Raw genomic sequence first — 15,615 nt, 5'->3', positions numbered from 1 at the left:
GCACAGGGACACACTGGATGTGTGAAGGTGCACTCTTGTAGAGATATACTTTTATGGTTTGTACAGTTTATTATAGTTGAGATAGTTGTATGTGTATTATGAGAAATCACTGTCATTATAGTTTAGGTTGTATCTGTATTGGTTTAGCAACTATGACTTCAAATTCAAGGCATATTGTGCTCGCCATACGTTGAATGAGGACGCTAATAAAAATATTATACCCTCATATACATGGATTGATTAGCCCAGATTGCTAAGGAAATTAGCAGCTGGTTTCGCTAAGACTAATCAAACAAGATTTCTACATTCTAATCAGACTTTAGACTTGAGGTACAGTAGAAGCCCAACGTTGTTAATCAATGTTATCATTCTTACTTCACCAAGATAAACCCGAGCCCTATTGTGCTGTACACTAAAAACCAAAGTGGATTTTAAAATATGTGATGCAATATTTTCAAGTTTTGTTTTTTACTCCATGATAAAAAGGATTTTTTTCAAAACTAGAAACCAAAATTCAAGGAAGTATGCCCTATCTGGTTGTAACAAAAGCAATCTGCTCTAGAGCCAGTTGGAACCTGTTAAGTATGCATAATAACGTGGTAATTATGTGTAAGTGCACATGTATTTGCTATGTAAATACATAGTAATTAGAGACACAATATAAAGTGTTACCAAATTTGTTTTGTTTTCAGCAGATTACTACTGCCACCCACAATGCCTATTTTGACTGGTCTTTTGTGGGCATCATCCTTTGCCAGTCTGTGCCCACACCAGCCAAATTAAATATAATTACATTAGTTCTGCATTACCAAATTAATGTTGTTATCCTGACAGTAATAATCTGACCATGTCTTCATCTGTTGTGCCCAAAAATGATTTGTAATTTCTGGAGAATGCTGACGTGAAGCAGATCTAGCAGTTATGGCTTTGAATTTAATAGCTTTGAACAAGATCCAGCAAGACTTAAATAACTGCTGCACATTAAAAAAATCCTGTCCTCAGATTTAAAAAAAAAAAAGTGTAATAGTGATTTGCAGGGCTTAGCAGGTAACCGTGCAGTACCTGTCATGTGTCAACCAAATGTGCACTGTATGTTAGAGTGAAGCTGATCAAACCTTTGTCAGGAAGCACAAAGGCAAATTGACTGGAAGTTGTTTTTGTTATTCTCGGAAAGTTTGGCTTTGTACTTGCTTTAAAAAAAAGTCTGGCACGGCCTATTGCAAATGTAAAACGAGGCCCATTGCCCAGTTAACATTTTCCTTCTGATTATTTTCACTTGCAGGTAAGGGGGACGTATTTGGGGATGTGTTCTGGAAAGAAACGACTTTAGCTCACGCCTGTGCCAACGTGAGGGCGCTGACTTACTGCGACCTGCACATTATCAAGCGGGATGCCTTGCTCAAAGTGCTGGAGTTCTACACTGCCTTCGCCAACTCCTTCTCACGCAACCTCATTCTCACCTGCAGCTTGCGGAAGAGGGTGAGTTTAGACAGTTCCCTTGGCACACACACTGCAGTGCTGTATTGTGATCGAAGGCTTTATTTCATTAACTCTTACTATGGGTTTGTATGAGGCTTAGTTTGAGTTCTGATGCTCCATTACTTTAAGCATTTCCAGTATCTTCGAGTAAATATTTTCTCATTTTTAAAAAGTATTGCTGGCAGCAGTGTATGCACCTGCCAGAAAAACAGATGTATACTTCTGTGATGACTATACCATAAATGAGTCATTTTGACAGACGTCCATAAAAGACAAAAGTAAAAAAGTATTTTTTTTTTTGTTCTGCCACACATATTTTTGTATTGAGAGCCCAATATGATGTGTAACAGAATATAGCACAGATGTGTTTAGTTCATCTGAGGAACTAAGAAGAAACCATCTGAGTGTAAACTATTCCCATGGGGATTGCACTGTTAAAAAAACCTGGAGAAAATGAAATTAAAGGTACATCAGTTAAGAATGATGTCATAAAAATTAAAGATAGACTCTTGAGCTCTTCTTCTTTAGGGTTAGTTTTCACACTGCATATTTTTGGCTGGTTTCACAGACCTACATCTATGGCCCAAAGTTTTCCCCTCTATAGAATTAACTCATTTTGCTTCATCAAGTCGAGTTAAACCTGCTGAATAATTACATTAACATATTGAATTACACACCGCTTTGTAGTTTTCCATATACTTAACTGACAAAAACTTGAAAAAATTTGACATTTCATTAAATCTAACATGAAATACTGTACTACTGTTATGGCAGATTTTTGCAGTATAATTTTATGTTTTATAACTCTAAATGAATGTCCTGCCTCTTCTGTTTTCTCTTCAAAAATTGTGGAGATAAGAAAAGCAAAAAATATTGAAATAACTTTATTGATCCTGCTAGCTTTGGGTATAATGAGAACTTTAAATTATTAAAGTGTTAATTGCATTTTATCACAGCCTCTTTCTGCGCTCTGTGCTGACAAGTTAAATCAGTGATTAACTGGACTCTCACAATTTGTTATGCCCACGTTTTATTCAACTGCTGGAAAATTTGGAGCAAAACCGTGGCCTACCTCAGGTCAAATGCATCAGTGTAACGTGGGCATTTCAACTACAGCATATCATTGCACCCCGAAACAGTTTGGTGACTACTTCTCTATAGAATATAAACCATTTCAGAGTACGGTTGTCTTCAACCTTCATTATAGGATCCTGATTCTGAAAGCCTTTTGTGATCTTGGTGGAGACTTAGTGGTCTAGTGGTTACAGAAAGGGGCTTGTTACCAGACTCACTGTGTGTGACCCTGAGCAAGTCACTTAACCTCCTAGTGCTCCGTCCTTCAGATGAGACTTAAAACCGAGGACCTATTGTAAGTGACTCTGCAGCAGCATGGTGATGCATAGTTCACCCCCTAGTCTCTGTAAGTCACTTTGGATAAAAGCGTCTGCTAAATGACTAATTAATTAATGAGTGTGCCTGGCTGTTTTGAACAATGGTGAAGACCACTGTGGCTTTCAGTTTCTAGAGATCCTTGCAGGGTGTGAGGTTGCTGGTTCGTACCTGGCCTCTACTGTGTTACCATGCAGCCATAAAAACTGCATGAGCAAAGTATGCTTCATTGAGGGTGATTTGCAGCTGAACACTTACTGTTTACAGTTCTGAGTAATTCAATGTTGAAAGCATCCATGGTGGCAACTAAGGCTTTTGCCAGGCTACTTTATTTCCTCTCAGTGTCAATAGTTCCTGCAGGGCATGGTCCTCTCCTCTTCAGAAACCATGAACTATATATAAAGAGTCATGGTAGGGAATCCATCCAAGTTCAGATTAAAATGAATTATTTATTGAGTGAAATATATAACATCGATATATAACAGGACCAAAGTTTATGAGAATTTTGGGGGATTGTCACAACTGTTCCAATTGCTGTATCTCATGCAGAAAATCTTTTATTGGTAGCTCTGGAGAACAGAGCAGTTTAAAGGGGGTAAAATATGATCATGTTGTTAGGAACATTCAACTGAAAAAAAATATTAAAAATAATCTGCCATTCATTTCAAAATTCTTAAAAATAATTAAAATATTATTTCTAGTACACCCAAAAGTTAAAGCGTAGCATTTAATGCTGACTTTATGTGGAGAACTTGTCAGGAGCCTGTTGTGAAAGTTGTAGTGTCTAGAAAGCCTGCATTTGGAGGTCAAGGGCCTGGGTCATTATCTGCTGTCTTCAAACTTCCATTATTTATTTGCTTTGAAAAGTCACCTTTGATTAAAATAAGCCAGCGAAAAAACAGTATCGGTTACACTCGAATAGGTCAGAGCCACGAGTTATAATATACTTCAGTATTATATATTATTCTAAGCCCATAATGTATTCAAAGGTTGACAAATTTCAAGACCACTTTTCTATAGTAATGTAAAGCTCATCCATATCATATAGTATTAGCATATTCAACCTTCATTATAAACCCTCTAACAATTATGTTCAAATAAAGAGTACTTAAAGATGGTACTTTGCAGAGAAGTATGTTACTGTTCTACAGAACTGTTATCAAAGAAAGATATTCATGCTGTAGAGAACATTTCACTTATGAAATATGCCTACAAACGCACATGCATCCCATGCAAGCATCAGCGTTAACAAGTTTTCTTACAACACCATCAATGATAAGGAGACGCATTAAAAATGTGTCCAGCATTTCGTGTGTTCTTTTCAGAAATATCGAGTCTGCATTCTCACCCGTTTTCAGAATTACTTGCTGATGTGTTCTATGAGGCAGAGCTAATGTCTCAATTTTCAGATTTTTAGCTCCTAGTGCAGCAGCCTGACCCGTAAGTCATCTCTTTCCTCGCTGAAGTAAAGCTGATCTCTTTCCACTCTTCCTGATTGCCTGGGCATATACCTAAAATATGCCTTCTGGGAATTTAGCAGAGAATTCAGGATTCTATACTGTGTTTGTCCTCATAGATAGAAAAGAAGCTTAAGGGTCATGTCTGTACATTCAATTAATACCCCTGTGTATAATTACAGTGTATGTTGAATGACAAAAGCTGCAACTACAAGTAGTAGATGCATTAACTAGCAATAAGAATTACATTAGAATCAAGCACATTGGAAAACAAAAATACTGTTACTAACTTTGCATAAATTAATTAGAATAGTTCAATATAGGTTTCTGGTTCAATAAGAATGTGCTTGTACTTTTTAAAAAATAGCTTCTGGGTAAACCAGGAATAACTAGGTATGACAAACGGTTGTCACGAATAAGTAGTCATACTTTGATTCATAAACCACGTTAGAGTAACTCATGGATATCAAACAAAGCATCCTGCTGAAAATGAGCAATTTGACTGGCCTGTTTCCCTTTGAAATGCAACACATGCTCAGTGTATTAATAAGCAAGCCCAGCAATCCAGCAACTTTGTCAGATATTTTAAGAGCTTACATTTAAAACTACAGATATCTGAGGCCAGAGTCCTGTGTTACTCTGTATTAATCCTTTATAATGGTTTCCCTTTAAGTAATCAAATCAACAACTTGCTTGATGACAAATAGTTAAGCTTGGATTTCAGATTTTAAAATAGTTGTAAATAAAAACATGCACCCAGCTTGGTGAACTCCCTAAGGCTTTGCATGGCAGAATTGCTTCAGATTATTCCGAGTGATTCACAGCAGTGAAAGGCAGCTCTCCAGACTAACAGCAGGGCTCTTGCGGACTGTGTGGATTAGGGTTTCCAAGCGGAAACCTCAAATAGAAGGACTATGCCCACTGCATGGAAAGCTTTGAGAATAAAGCCAATAGTGTATTATTTACACATGACTCTTGCATTAACAGTTTTTAAGAACCCTTTTCCTAAATCACATTGTACAGACCGCATTCTAACCTACATTTGCAACAAATCACTCTTTAAACATGGGAATGGAATATCTATTTGGTCTATTGAAGGGTTTTCCTTTAGCGATAACGGTGTTTTTACTACCTTGGTTGTTGTAAACCTTCAATTAAAGATAATACTATGGATGTATTGTGCTTTTCAGAAGAGAAAAACTGCTTTTCTGAATGGAGAAAACAGCAGAAATGGAAATGGTGTCAATAAATCTTAAACTTGAGAGAGTGTTTAGAGTCAGCCCACATACCACCTACAGTAATTTTAGGGTGTATAGGTAGCCCCAACATATGGAGGGGCTTTAAAGCTTTACATAGCAAAAAAGTTACCTATATTTTCTGCAGTAGAGATCCAAGTATTTAACTTATATTAACTTTCCCTGTTTTGTTTTGTTTTTTTCTCTTTTGCATGGGGCAGTGTATCAATAAGATAACTTCTCTGAAAAAAAAGGACAGGTTCGTGACGACTGTAGAATCCGATGTAATTAAATAGGAGGAACTGTCACTGTTTCTTTTTATACTGTGTCACTGGCTCTGGGCAAAACATTTCACATGTTGAAACGTGGTGATTCTTCACTATAGACAGTCCCATAAGAAAGAGGTAGAGCACTCAGGTGATTGATGGTTACTGACACAGCAAGTGGATACAGGGGTGATTTTGCAAACACGGACTGAGTCCCCACTGCGAGAGACTCGTTAATGTAACCACTCTGTAAGGTTCCTGCCAAGTGTCGGTCACCTTAACAGCAGAGAATAAACTTGCAGGCCCATCCTGAAAGAAAAGTAAGCACCCTGGAGGCAAAGGAATGAGTAATAACTCAGAGCATTAAATGCTTAGCTGTTCTGGAGAAATGAGGGAGAGATCAGTGAAGCAGCAAACACTTTTTTTTCATTTCTTCCTGCTAAATAATGGAGCGAGTATCACATACACGGGGTGACCTATTTATTTTTATTTTTTTAGATTCCAGTTTAGTCATCCTGTGGGAAGCTCCTGCACAGAGAGACAATGTTGCATTTTAAAAGGCTATGACAGGCAGCGACCCGGGGATAAGAACACTGATAAATTTGTTTGATATCATTTTTCTAAATCAGCCCCTTGCCTATAGAGCTGTACATGACAGGTATTACTGTACATAGCAGACTCAGAGTCACTTCATCAGCTGCTTTTACAACTGGGTATAAAATCAAAATTTCAAATGAACTTGGTGTTTCAGAGTTCCTAAAACAAGGGTGGCACTGTGCCAGCTTCAATAAAACTGTTTCCTGGGAAAAGGAAAGCATTCTGTGAAAAATATACAAGTTAATATAATAAATATCAAATTTGAAGCATTGAGACTGAATTACCATGCCATTGTTAAACCATAATGAATCCCCAGGTTCTCCACGTATTGCTTGAACAGATGTTTAGCATTTATGAAAATGTTGAGGGAAAATTCTGTTCTTCTTTCCTCCTCTATTTAGAGTACTTGTAGTGTTAGTACTGTATATTATGTTTTACTGGTCTAGGACAATTAGGGCTTTCTGAATAAAATGTAATCAGTCATTTGATGCATGACTGTATGCTAGATGTAAAATGTGTGCAGGATGCAGGCCGGCAATGGTGAAGTTGTTAAACACTTGAACAAGGATGATATTAGATGACTGGAAGGAGTAGTAAAATCAAACAAATCTCAGAAACAGTTGACTAGTGTACAAAACCACTGTAGAAAAAGAGGGATATTTCATGTTCAGAATAAGATTTGCTTTAGATGAGTTTCCAGTCTGGTCAGATTTAATTTCTGTCTTGTAATAGAAGAGTATCCTGACGGTAGCTTTTAGCTAAATTGAGCAGGTTTTTTTTTTTCAGACGTTTGTACATCTGTAAGTCGACAAATATTCAGAACTGAAGGTCTTCGTCAAGAGGAAAGTAAATTGGATGGTTGACTGCCAATGAATGCTATTAAGCTTTGCTATCTATTATTGACTCCTAAGTGTCAAATATAAAATTTGCTTCTCATGGAATTTGTTAAGTTGCTGATTGGCCATATTTAAATGAAAAAAACACTGAGCATGGCAGCTGCTTAATGTTTTAATGTACATGTGTTGGCTTTGGCAATTGACCAGAAAATGTCTTCATTGGCCAAGCAGTGCGACCGAATTTGAATGTCTTTCATTTCTTTTGGGATTGATAATACTTGTAATCGATTGCATTCGTTGAGTTAATTACTTTTGTAGCTTGATGATAGGGTTGGTATTTGGCATTGTTTATGTGGACTTGAGCCATCTAATCAGAGATGAAGTAAGAGCAAATGGCAGAGAACATGGGAAACATAGACTAAATCTTACATTTTGTACAATTGTTTTATTTATAAATGTATGACCTTTATATTTTTACAATCACTCCCAAAAGCACTGCCAACCTTTTAACTAAATGTGCCTACGGAAAGTCATATATATATATATATATATATATCTATATATATATATATATTATATCGATATTATATATATATAAATATTATATTATATCATGCCTATAGTTGGGGAACTGTAATAGTTGGGGAACTGTAATTTTAATTTCTTGTTTGTCAATGTTCATACTCATATACAAAGATACCTTGCTTACTTCCTCAGTCATCAGTGTAACTTTCACTATATAACACCCGAACCCTACCCCTTTGTGTGAATTCAGTTAATTTAAGAATGAAGGAAAAAGCTTTGAAAATATGGCCCTTGGTCTTTATTTCATTACTACAGGTATATGCAGTCCTCCAGCTTTGCATTGAGTTGGTCCTAACATACTATAGTAATGCAGATAAGTAGTGTTCACTGGATATTTATCTTTTAAGACACCTAGACAGACAATTCCTTAGCTCAAAAAATGCACTGCCTGCAGTTTGTGTGTGTTTTACATTTACTTTTCTTTTTTGTAAAATAAATTATTTTGAACATAATGCATGTAATATTCATCTTTAATCTTTCTGCTTCTTATTAATGGGATCTGTTCCTGTGATCTTGATTTGAGGCGGGTGTTTGGTAGCTAGCTTCGAGTTCTGACAGCTTCATATCTACCAGTGCTCTTACTTTTCTGTAGCACAATTGAATCATGCTTTTACCTTTCTGCATAACCTTTAAAGAAAAGAGAAAAAATGAAGTTCAAAATATTCTGTAGACTTTGGGAGGGTTAGGGCAAGTAGGCACATTTACATTACACATATTTCTCATGATATACAAATAAAGTAACATACCATGAATGGCTTGTACACTATGGTAGTCTTGTGAACAAAAACAAAGATTTCCAGGGGGCTACAGTGCAGTGTATGACACTTCTGACCTTTTATCTGCCTTGACAACAAACCAGCCAGACATTACTGTTCTGACAGGAGCGCAAAAAAACAACAACCAATTAATCTTTATCTGACAAAAATGAATAATTACTTCTTCAATTCTTACAGGCTCTCCCTCAGCTGGTTTACACAACTGATAGGAAAGTTCCTGTTTAAATATCAGGGAGAGGGTGTACTACAGAGGTTTTTCTTAATATTTTGATTTAACTGGGAAGCTTAATTCCTACAACCTCTGCCTGATTTTTTTTTTTTTTTTTTTTTTTTTTGCGTGATCTTGTGTCCCCTTCAGTTCAGAGCGCCAGGTGCTTTAGAGAAATGCTTCTGAGAAATGCCTGGAACCTTTTTCTCAGGATGCAGTAGATTTAATATGAGGTGCAGCCACCTCAGTAAAAAAAAAAAAAATACATTTCAGGTCACTGTGTGTTAGACGCTTTAAAGCAAGGCAGAGTTTGTGTGATGATGTGGGGATATTGCTGGAGAAAATTGCAAAACTTAGTAAGAGTGATTATCCTAAGAATCTTCAGGCTGCTGAAGTCTGAGCAGACCACAAAATGATTTCTGCAGCCGGAGATGATCGATTTGTCATTGGGGAAAACATATTATTATACTCCCATGGGCTTTGCAAGGACACTGTAGGAAGAATGTTGCCAAGAGCATTAAAGTGCTTGCCATTGTCACACAACAAGACAGAAAGGGCAAATCTGGCTGATTTTTGGCTTATGCAGCTTTGCTTGGGTAACATTCTTAGTGGAGATTGTTTAAAAAATGCTGTAGGTAAAAAAAACTTGGAAGCTGTATAAAAGATTAATCATTTCCAATGTTCTGGTATTTAAGTATTCCTGACTCCAACATAGCCTCTCCAAGATGCATGACGTTAACTCAAAGGAATTATGAGTGAAACGGGAGAAGCCTTTAAGTACGACAGCCAGGGGACACCCACCTGCTGAGCTTGCATTGCTCTGCTGCAATAATCGCTGAATTCATCTTTTCACTGCTTTGAAGAAAATTAAAGGTAGCAAGTGGTAACACATCTACTAATTCACCCGCAAAGACAGCTCAGCAATATCCCCGTAACAGCTCTGTAAGCTCAGTTTACTAAGTTTATTTTCCTTATTTATATATTTTGCAAAATATTTTTTAGTCCCCATGAGTTACAAGACTTAAGGGGTCCAGGGATGAGCAAAAGCAAATGTTCAAATAAAACTATAAAGTTACTATTCAGTCAAAACAATGTCTTTTAAATCTCTTTATAGACTGTACTGAACTGGGTTTCATATTCGTCACATTGTAAATCTATGTTTAGTCCTGCCTGCACTGTAGCTGTACGAAAGTGATCAAATAAAATGAGATGTTTAGGTTGCAGGCCAGCAGGGCTTGCTGTTATTTTGACATGGATGTCTTTGATATGTAAAATTTCTAAGATGTATGACGTAGGTGTATTCATACCGATGTAGCTTGGTTGTGTTTCCCTTGAAGCTAATCATCATTCATTTTGGAAATGTATTCTTGTGTTTTGAAGATATTTTCCTTTCAAAAGTCTGCTGGGCTTGGTCTTCTGTAGCAGAACCACTTGGTTAGAACTTCACACATCTTGCATCTTTGGTAGATAAATCTTGGGCTCATGAGTCTTTGTAAGTGCTCATTTTTACTTAAATCCCAGGGAAAAGCCATTTCCACCCAGTGACATCATTGTTTATATCAGAAAGAATATTGAATTGCTGACCCCCACAGTAGCAGAGTGTTATTAAAAATTGACCACCGATACAATATCTATTGCTTGACACCTGTCAGCATTATTGAGTTGGGTCCAAAAAGAAGATGTTTCTGAGCAGTCTTGCAGCAAATTACCACATTTTAACTTCTTCATGAAATAATTATTATACTTTACCATTTCCTCACCAGACACTGCTTAAAGAAAAGAAGCAAGTAAAAACAGGGATTGTGGGTTGATTTGCAGGTGGTCATGTTGTAGCTTTCCTCCTAAATGTCCTCACTTTATAGATGTCATCTCTTTGTATCATAAGTTATAAAATAGATCTTTTCTAGATGAAATAGATCTTTTAGGCGGTGATGCTTTTTGGAATGCATGTGGTCCCTAACATTACAAACCACACTGCCAGCGCTTTCATCGCACAAAGACTTTGATAAATCACAATTTAAAGGGATAAAACTGTCAAAGTGAGCTAGCTAAGCGAGGCCGAAACAATACATCAGATGATACAATACAGTCATAAGTGTGTGGAATACCTTTGTGTGCAAACTTTAATATGAAAAGCGGTCTTTCTTTCTCATATATATATATATATATATATTTCTATAAAGAACTGTTTTTAGAAATATTCCAGGTCCACTGTTATAACATATTGACTCCCAGGGGTCCGACTGTAAACAGTTTTTTTTTTTGTCAAAAGTGGGAAGGGGGGCCCTGACAAAAATAAGTATTAGTACCAGTCTGTAGCCATAAGGAGTCCTGGTCTCCTATCCTAAATAAGAATGCTTGGCTTTTTCTTCCCTGAATCCTGCTGGAAAACAGTGTCAATTATTATAAAGGTGACATATTTAAGATAAAAATAATATAAAAGTTGAAGAAGGTGATGTTGCTGTAAAATTTGTTTAGCTGAGTACCATCAATTTGAAATAAAAAATAGTGCGATGCCTAGTAGAAGGTGAAGAACCTCTTTAATCTAAGAACCTGTTGTTTCTGCGGATGATTTTCGGGGGTTGTCTGTACTTGGGGAGTTGTTAGTACCGATGTACTGAATCTACCTCTGATCTGTCAGTAAAGGTACTGCTGACATTAACTTCCTCTGAAACCTGTGTACTCCATTTATCTATACTATTTGATTGACACAGCAAAGTGGTAGAGCGCACATTTCAAGCAGGGGATTCAAGATAAGCTATGGCATCATACATTTATTTCTTCATTTATTATCCAGTATTTATTCAAGGATGAAACAGATTGTTCTTTATAGGACAGTGATCAATGTACACATTTATATGGGGGGGTAATGATTCTGGAATGTCATATATTAACCTGTCTTTAAATTTGAAAGGGGAATGTTTTAATATATTACATGGTGACGAGATTATAGCAGCTTCTCGTTAAGCAGTGATACGTTAAATGATATAAAACCTTACCACCAATATATATATATAAGCACATCTTGAGAATGTGCTTGCAGTGAAATATCATAACTTAAATAATTAACAGTGGTGAGGTATAATTAAACAAATAATTTCCCTCAGTAATGAGAGGGGACCATGGGGATCGTGAGGGCACTCTAGAGCTTTATAGTGTTTATATTTTATATTTTATTACAATGGATAAACATACAATATTCCTTTGCAGCCACATTTAACAAAGTGGGTGTGTCTTTTCATGTATTTAATTGTGTTAATTTAACATTGGGGAAATCCCATTGAGAGTAAAGTAGTTTCCAGAGATTTACCAGAGGCATAAAACTATAATTACAAGGAATTAAAAAAAAAAGATTTTCAGAATATAAAATAGAACTAACTTATAAATAGCTGAACGAACAAACCTCCATGGAATATGTACCATACACTGTATCTATTCAAATACTTATTTAAAACCTCCATAAAAGACAGACACAGTGTCAACTGTACATAAGCACTTACCCCATTGGTCACACTATAGAATTACCTCAGCATTACAGATTAATGAGGAACTGACCTGTGAAAGCTATTTGGTAGAGCTAATAAAGTATTACAGAATTAATTGTCTAAAGAGAGTAAGATGTGAGCCTATGTAAAGTCGTTATTAGAGTTTATACAGATCCTGTTATTATGGAATAAAGTGATCTGATCAACAAGCAATATGCGCTATGTAACAAAATGTATTAAAATAACAACTGATAACCAATCAGATTATCAGTTCATGGTGTATTCTCTATGTGTTTCCTGTGCTAAGTCATTAGATTTATAGATAGACTAGTCTGTTTCGTATCCTGTGCACCCTGTTTATTATCAGTTATTATTCAGTAGTTTACTATACTTTTGTTCCAGTATACTAATTGTTTCTTTTTTCTCCCAGATAATTTTCAGGAAAATAAGTGATGTAAAAAAGGAGGAAGAAGAACGTCAGAGGCAAAAGAACGAGGTGACCCTCAGTATTCCAGTGGACCATCCGGTCAGGAAGCTTTTCCAGAAGTTCAAGCAGCAGAAGGAGATGCGGAACCAGGGCTCCTCGCACCACGACCCTGAGAAGAACCAGTTTCACATGGAGAATCACCCCTTGCAGAACGGGGCCTCCAGCACTGGGGCCAGCGTAGTGACTGTCTCCCAGATCACCCCCCTTCAGAACTCCCTGGTATACGTGAAGACCAGTGAGCCGAGCAAGCAGAACAACCGGGACATAATGGAGCTCAAGCCAAACTGCGTTAGCGACCAAAAGTGTCTGAAGGTCAACAGCCCCATCAGAATGAAAGCTGTCAATAACAGGGGCTGGATCCGGCTGAAAAACCAAGGGTCTCGAGAGGAGAAAAAAGAGGAGTGGAACAATGTAACGAAAGCGGAATCCATGGAGTTGCTTTCAGAGGACTCAAAAAGCCAAGAGTCGGACGTTGGGGTGAAAAAGAACCCCCTGAGGAAAACAGACTCATGTGACAGTGGGATCACCAAGAGTGACCTCCGGATAGATAAAGCTGGGGAGGCGCGCAGTTCCTTTGAACACAGCCCCCTTCCGGTAGAAGTGAAGCACCCTTTCTACCCCATCCCCGAGCAGGCCTTGCAGACCACTTTACAGGAAGTCAAACTAGAACTAAAAGAAGACATTCAGTTGCTAAGCAACAGAATGGCTATGCTAGAGACACAAGTAGCCGAAATCTTAAAACTGCTGTCTGAAAAGAAAGAGGTGCCACAAACTTCAACCCCGAAAGCCAAAATAAAATGCCAGGACATTTTCACCGTCTCGAGGCCCGTAACTCCTGACTCCGAAAAGGACGAAGTACAGTTTTGAATTTGCAGTTTATTTAATTTTTGTCTTGTATTGAGAGAACTCTTTAAAAAAAAAGAAATGTCCTGTAAATATTTTTTGCATGTCCAGCTGGATTCTGGCCTGCCAAAAAAATTATGCTTGTAAATTATGCAGTTGACTGCATGCAGATAAGGAGAATTTATAGTTTAACACTATATTTAGAGTCTAGATATAACATGTTTATTAAAGTCTGTGTGTATTGAATCCCAAATACCTCGGGCTGAATGAAAATCCTTTCTATCCTCAGAGTAGTGAAGAAATGAAACTGCCCTGCAGGGTTAGGTAAAGAATGGGACAGGTATGTTGAAATCATTGTTCTTGTCTTGAGCGCTGTACATATGCACTCAGCTCAGTATTTTGAAAAGATTGGTAATGCATGTCACATGTTGTGTCATTTTAATATTGCATTAATGATATTTTGTATTGGTATTTTGCACTAAAGACTAATATGATGTACTATCCCATGAACTCCCTCTTTTCTCCAGGATTCTTCGACAGCTAAATTATTTTTTTGTTTCCTTGCAAGACTCCCAAAGGGTTTAGGCTCATTTGGTCCTCCTGAGGAAATAAAGATAGATCACAATGAGGCTGCGCTGTTTGATCAGTGGTTCTTGGTTCAAACAGGATTAGGTTAAACCTGCTCTGCACTTTTAAGCCAACTTTTTTTTAACAAAAGCTTGCAACAGCAACCTCAATGGGAATATTTAAGCAACCCAGATGTATCCCACAATATTGGCTTCGGTCTAGCTTTTTTACTATACTTTTCTAGCTATGCTATTTTAGCTGGTTTAGTTAAGATTTTTTTTTACCAATCCAACCAAAGTAATTATGATAATACATTAATACACACATAGAGTATTTGTACACACGAAGCATACTGGCAGTGTGTGCATTGTACCTGGACAAATATTTTAGAAAAGGTGTCTGTTTTCAGCTTGGTGTGCTGAAATCACTGGTTGCTTATTGGGGTCAGGTAGAAGGGAGGCAGAATAGGAAGAAATTATCTTTATGATGTAATGAAATATGGTTCTAGAGAGAGTTATTTTGTTCTACAAGGTGAAGCACAAAGTATATATTTGTATTATAAAAGCGAATGGCAATGTAATGTGCTTTTCATTTGTCGGAAAAGCCTAATCGAGCATTCGATACCTTCAGCAGATCTGTGTAAAGTGTAGAACATAACCTGCAGTTTATTTTGAAAGTATGTTTTGGAAAGTACTTTAATTGAATGATGCACAAAGGGTACATGACAAATAGACATTAAATATTATATTTGCACTAAAGGAATAATAACTGAAGTTTGTTACTTCAAAGAATAAAACTAGAATACGAAGCAGTGGAATTTTCTAATCTTGGATGACCATTGGGGTTACTACTTGAAAGAACACAGTTATATATATATATAATATATATATATATATATATATATTATAATATATATATATATATATAATATTGGCAATCTCAGAAGGATATACTTTCTTGAAGAGCTTTGCATTGCCTTAGGCCTTTTCGTGAGCCGTGTTTTTGCAGTTTCTTGCACCTTAACTCAGTTGAGCAGGGAGTTACTGCTAAAAAAGTGTCATTTTTGCATGCTTTGAAATGTTTGGTATTTATGAACTGTAAACAAACAGCACTGCTGATGCATATCATTGTTTTCATGTACATGCTATAAAGAGACGTTCAATTACAACATTTTCAACCAACGTCACTTTAATCCAACAAGCACTGAATTTGTGTAGCACTTTTCATTGTACAGAAGATGGACTTTTTATTCAAGAAAATAAATGCGTTTTGAGAGCTGTAAACGATTGTCACATGTACTCCTTGGAACTGCACTAGATCTATTTTTGGTGCTTAAACACATTTTCATGACATTTTGCACCATATTTTATAGTTGGATATCTTGATTCTAAGAAAACATAGACAC

At 36.7% G+C, this 15,615-nt stretch overlaps 1 protein-coding gene across 1 annotated transcript in view; it reads left to right on the top strand.

Annotated features, from left to right (window-relative positions):
- LOC121329593 (potassium voltage-gated channel subfamily H member 5-like) overlaps positions 1–15,020 on the top strand; it is an 82,716-nt gene extending 67,696 nt beyond the window's left edge. Inside the window, exons 10-11 of the mRNA XM_041275254.1 lie at positions 1,283–1,479; positions 12,744–15,020. Coding sequence (XP_041131188.1) covers positions 1,283–1,479; positions 12,744–13,667 — 1,121 coding nt within the window. The 3' untranslated portion in view covers positions 13,668–15,020. The remainder of the gene's footprint in view (positions 1–1,282; positions 1,480–12,743) is intronic.
- The last annotated feature ends 595 nt before the right edge of the window (positions 15,021–15,615 follow it).

Source organism: Polyodon spathula, chromosome 17 (assembly GCF_017654505.1).
Source record: "Polyodon spathula isolate WHYD16114869_AA chromosome 17, ASM1765450v1, whole genome shotgun sequence".
Lineage (NCBI taxonomy): Eukaryota > Metazoa > Chordata > Actinopteri > Acipenseriformes > Polyodontidae > Polyodon > Polyodon spathula.
The sequence above is the reverse complement of the archived record's forward strand: the minus strand, read 5'-3'. Positions and strand labels throughout refer to the sequence as shown.